The 17589-nt window shown below is 44.2% G+C and overlaps 1 protein-coding gene across 3 annotated transcripts in view; it reads right to left on the reverse strand.

The window, feature by feature from the left end:
• DGKB (diacylglycerol kinase beta) overlaps nt 1–17589 on the reverse strand; it is a 495108-nt gene that overhangs the window by 434868 nt on the left and 42651 nt on the right. For all 3 annotated transcript variants that reach the window (XM_032784097.2, XM_032784098.2, XM_032784096.2), the window contains exons 2-3: nt 12649–12725; nt 1566–1586 (exon numbers count right to left, since the gene is read on the reverse strand). In XM_032784097.2, the coding sequence (XP_032639988.1) occupies nt 1566–1586; nt 12649–12725 (98 nt within the window). The remainder of the gene's footprint in view (nt 1–1565; nt 1587–12648; nt 12726–17589) is intronic.

The following is a 17589-nucleotide window of genomic DNA, read 5'->3' on the forward strand; positions in this document are numbered from 1 at the left end:
TGGATAAATTCATGGTGGCTAAGTCCATAAATGGCTATTAGCCAAGAAGGGTAAAGAATGGTGTCCCTAGCCTCTGTTCACCAGAGGATGGAGATGGATGGCAGGAGAGAGATCACTTGATCATTGCCTGTTCGCTTCACTTCCTCTGAGGCACCTGGCATTGGCCACTGTTGGTAGACAGATACTGGGCTAGATGGACCTTTGGTCTGACCCGGTACGGCCACTCTTATGTTCTTATGACACTGCTTCCGGGAGCTGCTTGAGGAAAGCACCACCCGGAGCCTGCACTCCTGACCCCCTATCCCAGCCAGAGCACTCACCCCCTCCCACACCCCAACCCTCAATTTTGTGAGCAATCATGGCCCCCCCATACAATTTCCATGCCAAGATGTGGCCCGTAGGCCAAAAAGTTTGCCCACCCTTACTTAGTATGTAATATTTGCTGGCAGACCAGTTCTCTAGTAGTTGGAAAGCTGAGGAACATAATGTCCTGAAATCCCTTCCTGCCATTGTTAGCATAAGCTCTTCAAACATATTGCTGCTTGAGCTGTTATTGTATAATAAACCAATTACATGGAGCATTCACTCGCTCTTCTCACGGTTTCATACCCCAGATAAATATCTTTTGTTTACTGTTTTGGGATCTGGGACATGGATGAACTTGGTATAAATGAAAGCTAAGGAAGAGCTGCAGTTTTAGAGGTCAGGAACAGTGTTTGACTGCACTACTCAATCTTCCTCACAGACACTTTGTTCCTGAATATAAATCCTGATTTTTAACATTTCTATACCAAGCACTGAGCCTCTCTAGAGCAGTGGCTACTAACTGTGTTGCACTGGATATGGTTTTGCTATGTGGAAAATAAATGCTCTTTGGATATTAGGGGAGATTACAAAACTCATTTTCAATTGTGAACTAAGCAGGATTTACAAACCTTAGAATCACATTGTCTCTGGTCCTCACACAGATGTACAGAGGGAAGACACAAGCAGCTGTCAACCTCTAGATTCATCTAGTTAGCTATCTACTGTAGTGTGGATATATTTTGTTGTTTTAGGCTCTGAGCACAACAGGGTAACGTTATTACATAGCTAATTACACTAAAGTTTATATTCTACTCAAATTCTGAAACTTGGATAGTTTATGGGACTAATTGGCTTTGTATCACACTAGTGTTCATGTCAATGACACAGTATGATCATTAAAAGATTATGTGACCATATTAATGCTTCTCAAAAAATAACATTTCTAAGAGCTCACTAGAAACTACATATTATCTTGTGGCTGATTACCCTACCTCAATTTTCCAGGTTGCTCTTAATTACATGATTAGCAAAATTTTGGACAGTCATGCTGACACAAGTTAAATTCACCTAACGAAAAACAGCATGCTGTCTTAGTAAGAATACACCTCATTCTCAGCTTCAAATTGTAATACATTACCTGAGAGAGTGGCCACATGAAATATTTACCAATATATGAATGTTTCAGTGGAACTCTGCAAATAAACAATCACTGTTCATATTAGTAATAATAAAAAATCTAATAAAGAAAGATTACTTACTTGATTAAGAATGTCTTGTTTCTGTAGAGCATGCAAAGAAAGAGAGAACACATATTAATGCAGTATACACAGTAACACTCAGACTCTGTTTTTATAATAGGACTATTTTAGTTGAAAATTTAGTTTTGTAGATAAACAGGTTTGAAAGAGAACAAACACATTCCATTATTTTATGTTAGCATAGTTGTTAAAAATGTGTCTAGTCTTGATTAGTTAGACAGTGCAAGCATTTGATTTTCAACCATGCAATGATAGATATCCAAGGAAAAAAACAACGAAAATAATGTCTTGACACTTTCATCATCAGCTCAGTGTACTCTGTGTAAGTTACCTGTTGTCAACAATGGATGTCAGCAACAAATGTTGCCGAACCAGTTCTGAGCAGTTTAACTGCAAGCGCAGAGAAGGATAGACTCTGGTGATGAAATGCTGCGTTGCCTATCCTTTGTACAATAAGTAAATCAAAACAGTGCTTTGGAAGAAGGGACTGTATTCACTTTTTCCATTTATTCACAAATGCTCAACACTACTTCAGAGTAAAGCTTACCACTCTCCATTTATCCATAAAAGATGTGTTCTGAATATGAATTATATCAAATGCCCCAAAACCTAGTTAACACCGAATTAGGATTACTGATGCCTCATGCTCTTCCAGAATGTTGAGTTCAGTTAATCTTAAATCTTTAAAAACCAGAAAATATAGAATTAAGGTACATGCCGTTGAAACCTTAACTCTGCCCCCCTGCAGCTGGTAATTTCCAATGAAAAATATCTGCATACACTTCAGTACTGTGTTAAGTGTTGCTGTATTGAATAGTGGAGGGATTAGCTGGAGAAGCTTGGAAGAGCTGTAATTGTGATAGGAGGAGATCTGGAGCACTCCTTCCTATTTGTTTATGATAAAGGAAAGACATGCTTATGTACCAATCAGAGATCCAATATGCCTCACTGCAGCGCTGAGTTCTGTTGGTTGTGTCAGTAGCAGTGAGTAAGGGGTTTCTTGCCATGAAAATGACTGTCAGTGAGGCAGGATAGGAGAGTAGTCTGTGGGTTTAATGACGGGTAAGTAAAAATACAGTGCTAGACAGAATCTTGGGTATAAGGGCAAAAGGGTTGTACAAAGGGATTTTTCTAATATTGCGGGTGTTCCTCTGGTGTAGGCTCAGTATTTGAGTACACAGCAGGTGTAGGTAGCTCCTGTACCTCACCTAAACATAAGTTTGCATCACCAAAGAGAAGTTGTTAGATCTGTTTTACAGCGATCACGTGCCCTATTCCCCAAGTGTGCTGCACTAACTACAGGGGCAGAGGTTTTGTATGTGTTTTATGGCCATGCTGGGCCAGTGCTCAAAGGGAGGTAAGGACACATTTATATGTACCTTAGCTTTGTATTTCCTAGTTTTCAGAAGTTTGTTTACATTACCTTCATGGGTGCTGGAAGGCCTGAAAGAGTGAGGGACCAAGCCCCCCATCCCCCAATGGCCTGACCCTCCCAGAGCCCCAGCCCCTCCCATCTGCTTTACCCTCCTGGAGCCCCTACCCCCTCCCGCCAGCACCCCCTACCAGAGCACCTGCCCTTCCCATCAGGTTCACCCTACTGGAGCCCCTGATCCCTCCCACAGCCTCATCTTCCCAGAGTCCCTGCTTCTCCCCACCCCCCTCACACACAGACACACTCCTTACCTTATTCTCCCTGATGACCAGCCTGAAACCCTCGAGGAATGGGCCTTTCCTGCTTCCCAGACCCAGCAGGTCCCCGACACCAAGAGGAGCCTCTGTTGCAGTTTTATTAGCCAACAGATGAGGTCCCAACTGCCAGCATGTGGCTCAGTACAGACCAGGACTAGGGTTGCCAACTTTCTAACTGCACAAAACCAAACACCCTTGCTCCGCCCAGCCCCTTCTCTGAGGCCCCACCCCCACTCACTCCATCCCCCCCTCTCTCCATCACTCGCTCTCTCCCACCTCACTCACTTTCACCAGGCTGTGGCAGACAGTTGGTGTGCGGGAGGGGGTGACAGCTCCAGCAGGTGGTGCAGGCTCCAGAGTGGGGCCAGAAATGAGGGGTTCAGGTTAAAGGATGGAGTTCAGGGCTGGAGCAGAAGTATAGGAAAGGATGAGGGCTCCGGCTGGGGGTGTGGGCTCTGAGGTGGGGCCAGGGATGAGGGGTTTAGGATGCAGGAGGGAGCTCCAGGTTGGGGCAGAGGGGTTTGGAGTTCAGGAGGGAGTTCAGGGCTGAAATAGGGGGTTGGGAAGCAGGAAGGGGTGAGGGTTTTAGGTTGGGATGTGGACTCTGGGGTGGGGCCAGAGATGAGGTGTTTGAGGTGCAAGAGGGGGCTCTGGGTTGGGGCAGGGTGTTGGGTTGCAGACTCTGGTTGGGGCCATGGATGAGAGGCTTGGGGTGCAGGAGAGGGCTCAGGGCTGGGGGTTAGGGCGCAGGCTCTGGGAGAGAGTTAGGGTGTGGGAGGAGTTTCTGGCCTGGGGCAGGGCGTTGAGGTGCAGGAGGGGGTTTGGCGTGTGGGCTCCAGCTGGGCAGCATTTACCTCAGGCGGCTCCCAGTCAGTGGTGCAGCAGGGCTAAGGCAGATTCCCTGCCTACCCTGACTTTGTGCAGCTCCTGGAAACTGTCCAGCATGTCCAGCTCCTAGGCGGAGATGCAGTCAGAGTGCTCTGTGCACAGGCACCACCTGCACCTGCAGGCACCACCCCTACTCCAAGTACCACCCCCACAGCTCCCATTGGCCATGGCTCCCTATCAATGGAAGCTGCAGAGCTGGTGCTCGGGACGGGTGCAGCACACAGAGTCCCCTGGCCTCTGCACATAGGAGCCAGACAGGCCGCCGCTTCTGGGAGCTGCGCAGAGCCAAGGCAAGCAAGGAGCCTGCCTTAGCCCCACTTCACTGCTGACCGGAATTTTAACGGTCCCATCAGCAGTGCTGACCGGAGCCACCAGGGTCTCTTTTCAACTGGGTGTCGCAGTTGAAAATACGACGCCTGGCAACCCTAATCGGGACCCAGATGCTGGTCAACTGGATCATGTCATGATGCGCTCCCTCTCAGCCAGGTTTTAAAGAGGATTGGGGTGAAGGGGAGGCAGCAATGGCCCTTCAGGCACTGGAACTTTTACAGAACTGTAGGGGCCAAGGCCAAAGCGCCAGAGGAATTCTACTTAAGTATCCTGCAGAAAGCGCATGTTTCTTTTGTTAGAAAGCAGAAGGCATGGCCCTCCCACTTTTAAAAGTGGGGGGAGCCCCCTGACTGCCCCAGTTCAGCACCAGTGATTACCTTTCCTTTTTTTATTTCCTACTTTTCAGAGATTTAAGTTTAACTGACTTGAACATTCTGGAAGGACACAGGACAGCATTGGGCAACCTTAACTCCGTATTAACAAAGATTTGGGGAATTTAATTTCCATGGCTTTTCAATAAGTAATTTATCAAAACCCCCACATACCACTGGCCAGCTCTCTTTCTCCCCTGCCACTGACTCCTTAGCAACAATTACCCTGGCCAGAGAATGCACTGGCTGCATGTTGGTCCCATCACTGCCTCTGCATCATTGTATCTCAGATCTCTCTGCCTGTCTAGGACAGCCTGGTTTTCTCTTCTGAACTGTCCTTCCCAAGAAGAGGCAGGCATCAACATGAGACCCAGAGGCAGAGCAGAGAATGTGGGAACAAGTATGGAGTCAGTGAGGATATTTTTTGAAGGAGGAACAGACATTGTGGGTGATGTGAGAGGAAGGATGGTCCAGGATAAGGACATGGGACTTAGGAGACCCAGGTTTAATTCTTTGCTCTGCGACAGACTCCCTGTGTGACCTCAGTCAAGTCAATTAGACACTCTGTATCTCAGTTTCCTATCTGTAAAAGTGGGGATGACAGAACCTCCCCACCTCATCTGGGTCTTGTAAGGGTAAACACATTAAAGATTGTGAGATGCTCTGATGCTATAGTAACAGGGCCATATTAGTACCTATCATTGTTTGATTGATGGATGTGGGGGATGAGAGAGACAGAGCTGGAGAACCCACAACATCCTCCACTGCACCGCTCTGACCCCTTCTTTCCACCTCACCTTCTTCTGCAGTTTCCACACCATCCCTCACCTACACTGACTCATATAGTCCTACTAACTGCTGAGATATCACTACTCCACTACTACTGCCCCAGTCCCTCCAACATGCCTGTTATTCCAAGACACCCCCATGCACACCTACTATGTCAAACCCCCTCAACTCCCACCCCACACACCAGCTGCTTTGAGTATCCCCTACACACACACACACACACACACACACCAACTCCACCTTGCCACTTCATGCTACCAGGAGTGGCCATAGGGAGGTGGGAAAGTGGCGAATCTGTGAGGAGTGCATGTACCAGCTGAAGACAGAAAGGATCAGGAGAATGGAACTGCAGAGTCACTACCCCAAAAATCTGGGACAAGCACATGGGAAGAGACTCTACACATTCATCTGCAGCATAGAAGGCTTACGGTGTGTATACATTGCAATAAAACATCCGCAGCTGGCCCAGGTCAGCTGACTCAGGCTTGTGTGGCTATAAAATTGCAGGGTAGATGTTCGGGCTTGAGCTGGAGCCTGGGCTCTAGGACCCTGAGGGTAGGGGAGGGTCACAGTACATTACAATTTTATACACAGCCTGAGCTGAGTCAGCTGACCTGGGCCAGCCACCAGTCTTTTATTGTAGAGTAAACATAACCTCAGAGAGATGAAGTGGCCATTTCATGTTAATGACATGTTCTCAGCTAAATGAGAACACCCCAAGGAGATCAATACAGCTTTAAACAATAGTTCTGAGACACGTGAACTGCTCTATTAATCTCAGCGGGTGTTCTTATTCCTCTCCCCAGTGACTGCACTGGTGAGCCCGTGCCGTGCACCAGACATGCGCATTTGCAGCCCCTCACCTTAGTCTTAGCACTGGGAGCAAGTTCAAAGAATGCCTGTTCTCAGCATCCCACACAGAGGGACTAGGCTCCTCCAGACCCCAGCTCACATAGGGGGCAGAGAGGGGCCCCACCAGGGAATAGATACCCTTGTAAAGTAGCTTTACTAAGGTAAATGTCACCAAAAGTATAAAATCCCCTTGACACAGGTGGATAGTAGCAACACACTTACCTATTGCTCTCACATTTCTAACAAAGGCAGGACCTCAAACTCAGAGTTCATAGGTGCAGCTTAGGTTCAATGGCCACAGCACATCCCCTTGAGCCACACAATTCCTGAATCAGCCTGCCTTGAAACAGTCTTGTTACAACAGAGCCCTGGTCTTGCTGTACATAAACATTTCCTTGTCTTTGGCTCCATCTACTTTCTTAATTTAACCTTGACTATTTCTTCAATATAGCTCTTCTAAAAGGCCAGTGGGTGCCATGCACTAGCTGAGATAAATCCTGAATAACTGAGATGAGTTTTAGGGGCTCATCCCATAATGAGTCTAAAAGGCTGCTCCAAACTATGCTGGCTGACGATGACTATGGTGAGACTGAAATGACAGCTGGGAATCAATGGTCTTTACAGAAGCCTCAATCACATTCCATACACCAAAAGCAGGAAGAAGGAGTGACATAGGAGCTGCTACAATCAGGTCCATGACACTGGAAGGGTCCCCCCTACATTGGATAACCCTCTGATGGCCAAGTTCATTATCTGCATTGCTGCACTAAACTTCCCAATCTGACCACTCTGCACAGGTTTATGTGATTCTACAAGGTAAAAGACAATGAAGAAACAAGATCCCATGATTTCAAAACTCAGTTTTGAATGTCAAAAAGATCATAATTGTACTGGAGCAATCTGATTATTAGAGTGGCATATAGTGAAGAATTGCACTAGAACAGCACTAGAGTGGAATACAGCATTGAACCCACAGGTCAAGGAGAAGTCTGGAACATGAGATTGTTTAGGCACTTTTATCTCCATAAATATAGCACGCTACGAAGTTTCATAGCATAGCTCCAGGCATAAAAATAATGCAGATTCAAGATAATCAGTCACGGGCAAGTCATTGCTCGACGTCAGTGGTTCTCAACCTGCTGGCCACTTGTGGCCCAATCAGCACACAGTTGTGACCCATGTGACATCCTCATGGCCATACAGGTAGTGTGTATGTATATATAAAAAAAAATTCCCCTCTCACCCCTATGGGTGGTATGTGTCTTCCTCAACCTCGGGTCCTCTACCAGAGGCCTGGGAGTTTGAGGGTTGTGCGCAGTATCTTAGCTGTTCCTAGCACTGCACTCTCTGGAACAGAAGAGCTCTGATGTTGTCCTGGATCTGTGAGCCACTCACCAGCTTAGGAGTCACAGCCCGAGTGCTCTACCACCAACTGGGACCGCTTTGGCCTTCACTTTCCACATCCTCTCTAGTTTCCTTTCAGGCCCTGGTACTTCTCCAGCTTCTCATATTCCTTCTTCCTGATGTTGCTGCACTTGGCACTGCTATATCTTTACCACCGCTTGTCGTCGCCTTGTCTATTACCACGATGTCTGTTGATGGGACAGTACCTGCCTTCCATATCTGGATCTGGAAGTCCCACAGAATCTTAGCCCTGCTATTCTCCACAACCTCTGTGGAATCTCCCATCTGGTCTTGGAGGGTCTACCCATACACTGTACAGATGTTCCTGTACACAATGCCAGCCACTGGTTGTGCCGTCAGTGTATGCTGTTCCTGCCTGCATCTACATCCTGCCACTATGTGTTGGACTGTCTCTGAGGCTCTCTGCACAGTCTGCACCTTGGGTCCTCTCTAGTGTGGTAGCCCCTGCTTCAATGGATCTGGCTGCAGTGCCTGTCCTGTGTGCTAGATCAGTGCCTCAGTGTTGTCTTTTAGTCCACCCTTTCCAGCCACTGGTAAGATTCCCAATGTCACCACCTCAGCTATCTGTCGATGTACATCCCATGCAGCTTGTCTTGCCATGGCACTTCTTCTGCTTGTCTCCTCCCATGTCTGCTGCTGCCTCAGGCATTCTCTCAGCAGCTTCATTTTGGGGCCATCTTACTGATGTACTCCTGGATGTTCCGGGTTCATCCAGAACAGTGGCTTTGATGCTCACAAGTCCACCCGCTTCTTTCGGCTGGTATACAGTCTCTGGGTGTTGATGGGGTGGAAACCGCGTGCATTGTGAGGAGCTTCCGGTTTTCACATCGGCAGCCTCCATGTCCTCCTTTGGCCAGCTCACTATCGCAGGATACTGATGACCGGCAGGGTGTATACATTGATGGCGGGAATCTTGTTCTTCCCACTGAGCGGCTCTCAGGACTGTCTTATCCTTTGGTACTGTGATGTTGCTGTCTTCTTGCCTCCTCATCGTGTTTTCATGGACTGTGGACGCCAAGGTACTTGTAGCTGGTCTGTCTTCTGCTATGGTGCCCACTGGTAGTTCCACCCCATCAGTCTGACCTACCTGCCTCTTTTCACTACATCTAGCCACACTCTCCAGTCCGAATGACATCCGATATCCTCACTGTAGATCTGCGTCAGGTGGATTAGCGAGTCGATCTCTCGTTCATTCTTAGCATACAGCTTGATGTCATCCATGTAGAGGAGGTGGCTGATGGTAGTTCCACTCATGAACCTGTACCCGTATCCATCCTTGTGATTATCTGGCTGAGGGGTTTACCTATGCAGAAAGCAGCGGGGACAGTGCATCACCTGGTATATGCACACTTGATGGCCACTGTGCAAGCTGCCTTGAGTTGACTTCTAGTGTGTCTTCCATAGTCCCATTGAGTTCTGAGAAGGTCCTTAGTGTCCTGTTGACTTTGTATAGCACCGATATCACAGATCCACGTGTGTGGCATTGAGTCGTAGGCATTCTGTAGTCAATCCAGGCTGTGCTCAGATTGGTCTGTCTAGACCTGAGTCTTGGGCGACTGCTCTATCTACGAGCAACTGGAGTTTTGAGCCTCTGGTGTTGTTCCCAAGCCTTCTGAGCTGTGCTCATTGTCTGCCCATGTGGTCCTGTAGCTTGGCAGCTACTGATGCCTGATAGGACTTTCCATGTTGTGAGGAGGCAGGTTATGGCCGGTAGTTGGACAGTCTGTCCCCTTGCAGGGGTCTTTCATGATCAGCACTGTCCTTCTTGTGTTAACCAGTTGGGTGGAGCCGCCGCTAGCACTGGTAATCTGTAGTGCTAGGCCGTTCATGGCACGCTGGTAGTCTTCTTAGAGCCGTAGGGTGATCAGTCTGCGACTTCAGGTGCTGTTCAGCTCTCATGTTCTTGACCCCTGCTGGATGTTTCTAAACTGTGATGGGTGACGTGGTTTCTGTCTCGGAGATTGCTGTGGCTCTCTGTTCTCAGGTCCTGCAGCACTTTGCAAATGGTGTTATGAGTCTTCTCTTTCCCAATGTTTTCCAGTACTGTCGTTTCTGCTGCGTGGTGCTCTGCTGTTTTGTGTTGTTGCACTGCAGTGTGGAGTACACTTGGATGGTTCTTTGGAAGAACAGGGCATTTACACTAGAGAAGCAGAGGCAAAAAAGTATCTCCTGTAGGCTGGTAGCCAGTGCTGTACCTTTGTTTAGCAGTCCTTAGGGCTGTCAGATGGAGTCAGGTCCTTGTATTTTTTCAAGTAGCCGAGTCTTATCCTTCATCTCTACACCCTTCTGTAGTTCATCACAGCTGATCACTTCTCTCTTGAGATGCCTGATCTTATCCTCCACAACTTTTATTTCCAGGGTGTGGTCTACTTTGTTGTTTTCCTTGATCATTAGCCCAAGCATCTCTGGTACAGAGGCGTGTAGCGTACAGTTCATGTTTGAGTTATGGTGGTTAGAGGATTGTCATGAGGGGCTCTACTGTCTATCTTCTAATACTCATCTGATGTACTTCTCCACTGACCGCTTGTAATCAGTCCGAGGATTGACTGTAGCTAGTTTCTCATGATCTTATCCTCATATACCTGCTGTCTCTGCAATGGAGGGGTGGCAGTGAAGTTCAGCGTTCAGGTTGTGGCTGCACAATCCACTTGTTCTCCAGTTCTTCTTGAGTCTGGATGTATGTGGAGTTGCTATCTCAAGCTGTGAGAGCAGCTTCCCTCTTATACATGTTTTAAGCATTGGGTAACTAACTTTCTCAGTAAATGTGGATGTAGGTCTTTTGTCGTCCACAGTCCCTCCACATTTCATATACCCCTCTCTTAGGTCTACTGTTAGTGAGCATGTCCATCAGTTCCAGGTTCTCTTGTCTCATCCAGAATGGTTTGTTCCAGTGCCCACTTATCATGCAATTGGTCCTATTTCTCAACATCGCGCAGACCTTGTTAATCCGGCGACGTCCAAGCCACAGACTCGCTCCAGTTCGGTCACTCATCCATATTTGAGGTAGGCAGGTAAAGCATTAGGGGGTCTTTTGCCCAAGGACCCCTACTGGAAAGTTGGGTACCAACCGGGATTTGAACCCCGGTCTTGAATATCAAAGGGCAGTGCTCTTAACCACGACACTATCCAGTCGCTGTCACCCATAATGATAAATAGGTTGAGAAACACTGCTCCACAGATCCAGAGGTCAGGTAAAATTACTTATTATTGTATTTTACCACCACAATTTAAAGTATCACACAAGATCTCAAAGTTCAAGGGGCTTTAGCTGGTTTACTTGCCAATGTTTAATATATACAAGTAATATATGGGAATTGATTAACACCACAAAGTTTACTTAGTACAAGTGCTCTCATATTATGAATTCCATATAAGTCTCAGAAAAATGTGCCAAGAGGGAAAATAATATTGAGCTAATTAGCTATTTTAATATACATTATATTGATGTGCTAAAGAGCATTATCTGGCTTTATTCCATAGGTTTAAATAGAAAAATACTCTTAAAGATAAACAGAAATGCTTTTTCTTAAATATATATTTATTTTAAAAAATGATTAAGAACCCATATCCATACATGTGAACTTCCCACAAGAATTGAGGACAACACCAAAAGCAGCATGAATTCTGCAGCTCCCTGTTCAGCTAAGGATTCCTACATATCACTAAAAAAAGTTAATATTTAAAAAAAAGGTTTATGAAAACCAGTCAAGGCCCTACTTCTTAAGGCCTACATTTTAAGGCCTGAATGGACCAATGAGATCATCTAGTCCAATTTCCTGCACAGCACAGCCCATAGATTTTCACCCAGTAATTCCTTAATGAAGCCAAGTAACTTGTGGTTAAACCTGAGCAAACACCACCTTAATTATCCTACACTGATTGCAATAAGAACTGGTAACATAAGAGTGCTCCTACTCCTCCTTAACAATAATAGGCATTATATCTGTGTCTGCCATAACTCCAAATCAGAATTCATATTCAAGGCCCTGTATGTAGCTTGTGTGGCAGCACTGATACAGGAAATGATTGCTGCTGGTTGACAGCCATCACTCTGGACACACTAAGCTACCTCTCCTCATTGGTCTAGCTGCACTACCACAATTACAGAACCTAACAATGCATTGGAGAATTTCCTATTATTACTCTCAGACAATTTGCAATTCAGGCAAATATTCCTCACTCCCAAAATAATGATACAACAAGGTGTTTGCGTCCTTATGTGGCTAGGATTAAGATTGCATATGAAGCAGCACCACAAATAAGCATTGCCTGATTTTGAATTTGGTGTTTTGAAGTCCCACATCCCAGAAGGATATATGGAGCAGAAGGCATTGTTCTGTGGCAGCATCTTAACTTCATCTCAAAGATTTTTGTAAGTGATTATTTTTTAAAGAAAAGAGCAACTATAACTTTGTTTACACAAATAAATTACTCAGCGGAATAAACACGAATGTTCTCTGGCTTTTTAATGATGAATTAGATCACTTCTTGAGGTCCCTTCCAGACCTACATTTCTATGATTCTATGAAATGATCATATTAATAGATCCTTTTAATTAAATAAATCTTTTTTTTAGTTCTTCAGTATATTTTACTTTCAAAAGAATAAAACATCACTCCAAGAAGCAAATTTGTATATAATTATCTATTTATCAAGGCTTATTCTGCCACATCATTTTTCAAAAACATTTTCTTATATTAATCACATTTTTAAACCACTGAATAAAAAAGAAGAATTACCCCTTCAGGATTATATTTTGCTAGCACACCATTACCATGGAATTCTTCCAGAACATCCTTAATTTTCTTGGTAGAGTCTAGAATAAAATAGAAAAAACAACAGGAAATTGATTTATACGGTATGAACTGTAGTCAATAAAAGTATTATTTGTTTCAGATTGAGTTTGTGCTGTTGAGAATATAGTCTCTTTTCAAAGTGCATGCGCAATCTCCTCTAGGAGTATCGGAATTACCAGAGCAGTAAGAGAACATATTGTACCCTCCAAATTAATAAAAACGAAGACAGAAACATCTGAAAAATTGTATACTCTGTGACCTAATCTTTGACTGTGGTTGAATAACACATTTCAAAAAATGCTGTTCGCATCAGCGACTTTAAGTCATTTTTGCACTCTCTTGATCCTGTGCCAGCTGTGAATCAGGCTAGTCCTCCTCAGTGTAAGTTAGATGCTTTCAGGCATAAGGCACAACGGACACAAGGGTCGTGAAAGCAGCCAGGACACACCAGAATGCAGGGAAGACCAGGGCAATGCCCATTCTCTGCAACTATGCCCTCTATATCAGCCACAGGGAAGGGCAAAGAAGCCATTGTACCAACTCTACACCACTGAAGTATTCTCTTAATGTGGCCAGTTTTGCAAGTGTTAGAGTTATTTTACTCCAGCAGAGTGGTGCAAAGCAACACTACCGCAGCAGACGTATGGCTCTTTAACTTTTCTATTTTCTCCCCACCGCCCCTGTTATAAATGTTAAACTGAAATAGAATGATTTTAAGCACTCCACCTGCAGGAATTCTCTGTAGGTATTGACTCACAACTGGTAAATAATTTTCAACTGACATCCTGACTGCTCACTATTAATACAAAAATTTCAGTAACTATTCACTGTGCAAATCCCTGGACTCGGATTCTTTCAAAACACGCCATTCACTTACACGTAAGCATTTCACATTATTTGAAACAGCTAACAGAAACTAACCACTCAGTCATGTCTTAAAATAGCTTTCAGTAGGCACTTTAAGTTACAAATAGCAGGCGTAGCTCTGTGCATTTTTTTAAGTTATAATCAGCAAAATACAATACTGTGGTAGGTTTTGAGAGTTAAAAGAAATTTACCATCTGCAAACTGACATAAAAAAAGAAAATGCATCTTTAAATCAATAAATAGATCTGAAAAGGGAAATATGGCATCAAGGAAGAATGTATGTAATAAAAAAAAAAGTCTTAGTTGTAACACATTACAAACTGAGGGGAAACAATTTCAGAGCAGTTCAAGCACTGTAAGAACTAATGCTTTCACAGTTACATTATAATGAAAGCTCCGGACAATATAGCTCTGATGGTCTTTAGCCCACGCAAGCCTCTCCAGCATGACAATATTGCGATCCATCAGAGAAGACTCCTCAGCCCCCTAAGAGCCCAACAATGAACTCCCTTGGCAGACATAATCTTTGTATTGCGGAACAGACACTATAACAACACTATAACGAGAGAGACTGTTGCTAATTGCTGTCTTGTTGCATGATCTAAGGTGTGTGCATGCCCTACAATCTGAAATGCACCAAACAGGTTCACTTCATTTTCTAGACAAAAAAATCTTTGTAATAAGGAAAACAGTGTATAATTCACATTATACAGTACTAAGTTAAGAACACAGATACAGGGCAAAATTAGCCCAATTTGTATTATTAAACATTAATGTGATTGCAGTACCCAGAGGAGGCCTGACTCAGTATTAGGGCCCCACTGTGCTAAGTGCTATATAAACTCATATTCCATGCACAGAAGCACTTCAGCTTCTAAGGCCCTGTCATAAACAGATAGCTAAGGGTTAATGTTTATTTCACCTGTAAAGGGTTAACAAAGGGAACCAAACACCTGACCAGAGGACCAATCAGGAAACCGGATTTTTCAAAGCTCAGGGAGGAATGTTTGCTCTGTGTCTTTTGTCTTCTCTCCAAGCTATGAGAGGGATCTTTCTATCTTCAAGCTTCTAAGCTTCTGTTTCCACATTAAGTACGTATAAGACAATACGCTTTTATTGTTTCTTTATTTTGTTTTTGTATTACATGTGTGTAGTCTGGAATGTTTTATTGGATAATTCTATGAATAGGCTGTACAACTTAATAATTGACCTGTATTGTAAACCTGATACAGAGACTATGTTATGTGTTTTTCTTTCTTTTTATATAAAGCTTTCTTTTTAGAGACCTGTTGGAGTTCTCTGGAGGTACGACAAGGAAACGAATGGGAGGAGGGAAATTCTCGTTTGTGTTAGTCTACGGAGGGTGAACTCTGTGCAGCCTCACAGGGGAAGAAGGAGGGGAAGGTAAATTTGCCCTCTCTGTTTTGTATTCAAGGAGTTTAAAGTACAGTAATCTTCCAGGATCAACCCACGGATGGAAGCCTGGGGAAGCGAAAAGTAAAAAAAGAACAAGGGAGCAGGGTATTCCCCCCTTTGTGGTAAGACTCAGGGCTTCTGAGTCTTGGGGTCCCCAAGAAGGTTGGGGGAGACCAAGAGAGGAGCCAGGCCGGGAACCTGGGCTGTGGCAGCGATATCAGATCTAAGCTGGTAATTAACTAGAGGGTTCATGCTAGCTTCTCAGTTTAGACATAAATCTGAGTAGAACTCAACAGGCCCTGACACAAGAAGGAGTCATGTGGAATTGCACGAGAGGCAAGCACTCAAGGAGAAGAGCTTCCTTTGGGGCCCATTCAAGCTTGCTGATGGAACAACTTCTCCCGGTGAGCTGACCCCTCAACCTGAGAATATCTCTTAAGGATCTATTCTACTGACCATCCTACTGAAATAACCATACGAACACACCTGCACTATATCTTAAATCAGTTCCCATGCTGATAGTCAAAGTCATCCAACTATCTCAGAGCCTGACTGATATCAGTAAGTGTGCGAAAGGTGGTTATTGGCGTCACACGAAACACAAAGTTTGATGTTGGTGGGAAGACAGCTAAGTAGAATAGACAAATATAAAAATTCCCCCTTTCTGGGGCAGAAGCTACCCCAAAATAAAAGCCTCACCATTCTGAAGTGCTATAAGGTTGAGTCAAGGCTTTCTATCAGAAATGGCCATACCTCTTCCTTCTTTTGTTTTCCCAGCTGTATTTTTAGTCATCTTTAAACAAACATTATATACACACATAAAACTTTAAATAATACAAACATCATTACCAACAATTTGGATATGTTTCTTATAACTTCAGAAAATTTTTAATTCTGCTCCCAGCAGTGATGCTTAAAAAAAAAAAAAAATCTCAAGTAGAGCTAAGATGAGGAAAGTTTCAGCAATAGTATCTCTAACCCTTCCCTTCATCCCTGCCTGCTGGACCCTGTGATCTAACGACATACTTCTCCCATACTCTGCATGTCATTGAAAAGGAGGGATGAGGGTCTAAGTTCTGCCTGGGTTGCCCCAGCTCCCCAGGAGTCTTTTAAATTCTGGACAGGTAGTATATTCATCATAGGCACAATGTGATACATCTTCCAACAACTGAGGCATGGTCATTTATCATTTCCCTTTGTTTATAGTCTTTCAAGCAGTTTTCAATACATAGGACAGTATTAAGATCCAAGCCAACTTGAAATAGTTTTTTAAAGTGTCATGAGACAATATATCAGCTTTTTTTAAAAATCCAAATATGTTACATCTACTGCCTGTCCTTCATTCACTAGGTTTATCAGAAAATAAATTAAGTTCTCTTTTCACAGTTTCGGTAACATAAACCAATACTGGGAGTATGTTCAGCCCAGCTTGTTTTAACAGGTTTCTGTAAAAGGACTTGTATTGTAAGATCCTTTCAAAGCTTCGTTACTACATGAAGATCACATCAAATGAAAGAAGAAATATTGGTTCAGAAAGTTATAAGCCAGTGAAAATGGGAAGATCCAACGAAATACCTTCTCAACCATACTGATAATTAAAATAGCTAATGAGTAAATGCTTCCTGGGAAAACTAAACAAATTGCAAAGTATGATGTGGATCAGGCATAATACAAAAAGGAAACAAAGTGATTAATCGTCCAATGAATAATTATTATCCTTCTTTGTGAGGAAACCATTCTAACAAGTAATTGCCCTGGAAACACTGCTTCTACAAGCAGGACTATGTATTGATTCAAAGTAGGCAATTTCAACTTGTGCGTGTTTCTTTGGGGATAGGTAGGGTGACCATACAGCCCATTTTGACCGGGACTGTCTCTTTTTTTAAGCTCTGTCCTGACCTTTTGTGTGTGGTGGGTTTTTTTGTGGGGGGAGGGTTGACAAAAGTGATGATCAGTTGGCAAGAGCAAATGGGACAAATGCCCACTTTTGCCCAAAAGTTGCAGAGAGGAATGTGCAGGAGGGGCAAATAGCGATGCCAGTTCTGTGGGGGATGATGGGGAAATCAGACCTCTGGCAAGCAGCAACAGCCATGCGGGGGAAGGGGCAGACAGGGCTCTGAGCAATTCCAGACCGATACAGGAGGCAGACAGGGCTCAGATGAGAGCCCTGAGTGAGGGAACTGGGGAGCAGGACGTAGGCCAGATATTACCTTAAATCAGTATTTAGATACACATACCCTAGTCGAAATGGTTACAATACATAACAAAAGCTGGGGTACAAGAATCATCCAATGTGATTATTATACAACAGTGCAGAGCAGATAGGATTAGCTTTGATTTGGTGAATTTAGTATGCTAAAGGTTGGAAACGACAAAAATCATAATACAGCTAGTACATAAGGCTGCAATCTGAATTATGGGCAAGGTTAACAGTTTAGAAAAGTTGAATTAGATGTGACGGAGCTACTTTTGTCTTTCAGTTAATCTGGAGAAGACAGATACTTTTTAGATCTGGGGTGGGCAAATTACGGTCTGCGAGTCATTTTAAACCAGCCCATAAACTCCTCCTGGGGAATGCGGCCTGGGGCTTGCACCGCTCCG

This window comes from Chelonoidis abingdonii, chromosome 2 (genome assembly GCF_003597395.2).
Source record: "Chelonoidis abingdonii isolate Lonesome George chromosome 2, CheloAbing_2.0, whole genome shotgun sequence".
In the NCBI taxonomy this organism is placed as follows: Eukaryota; Metazoa; Chordata; order Testudines; family Testudinidae; genus Chelonoidis; species Chelonoidis abingdonii.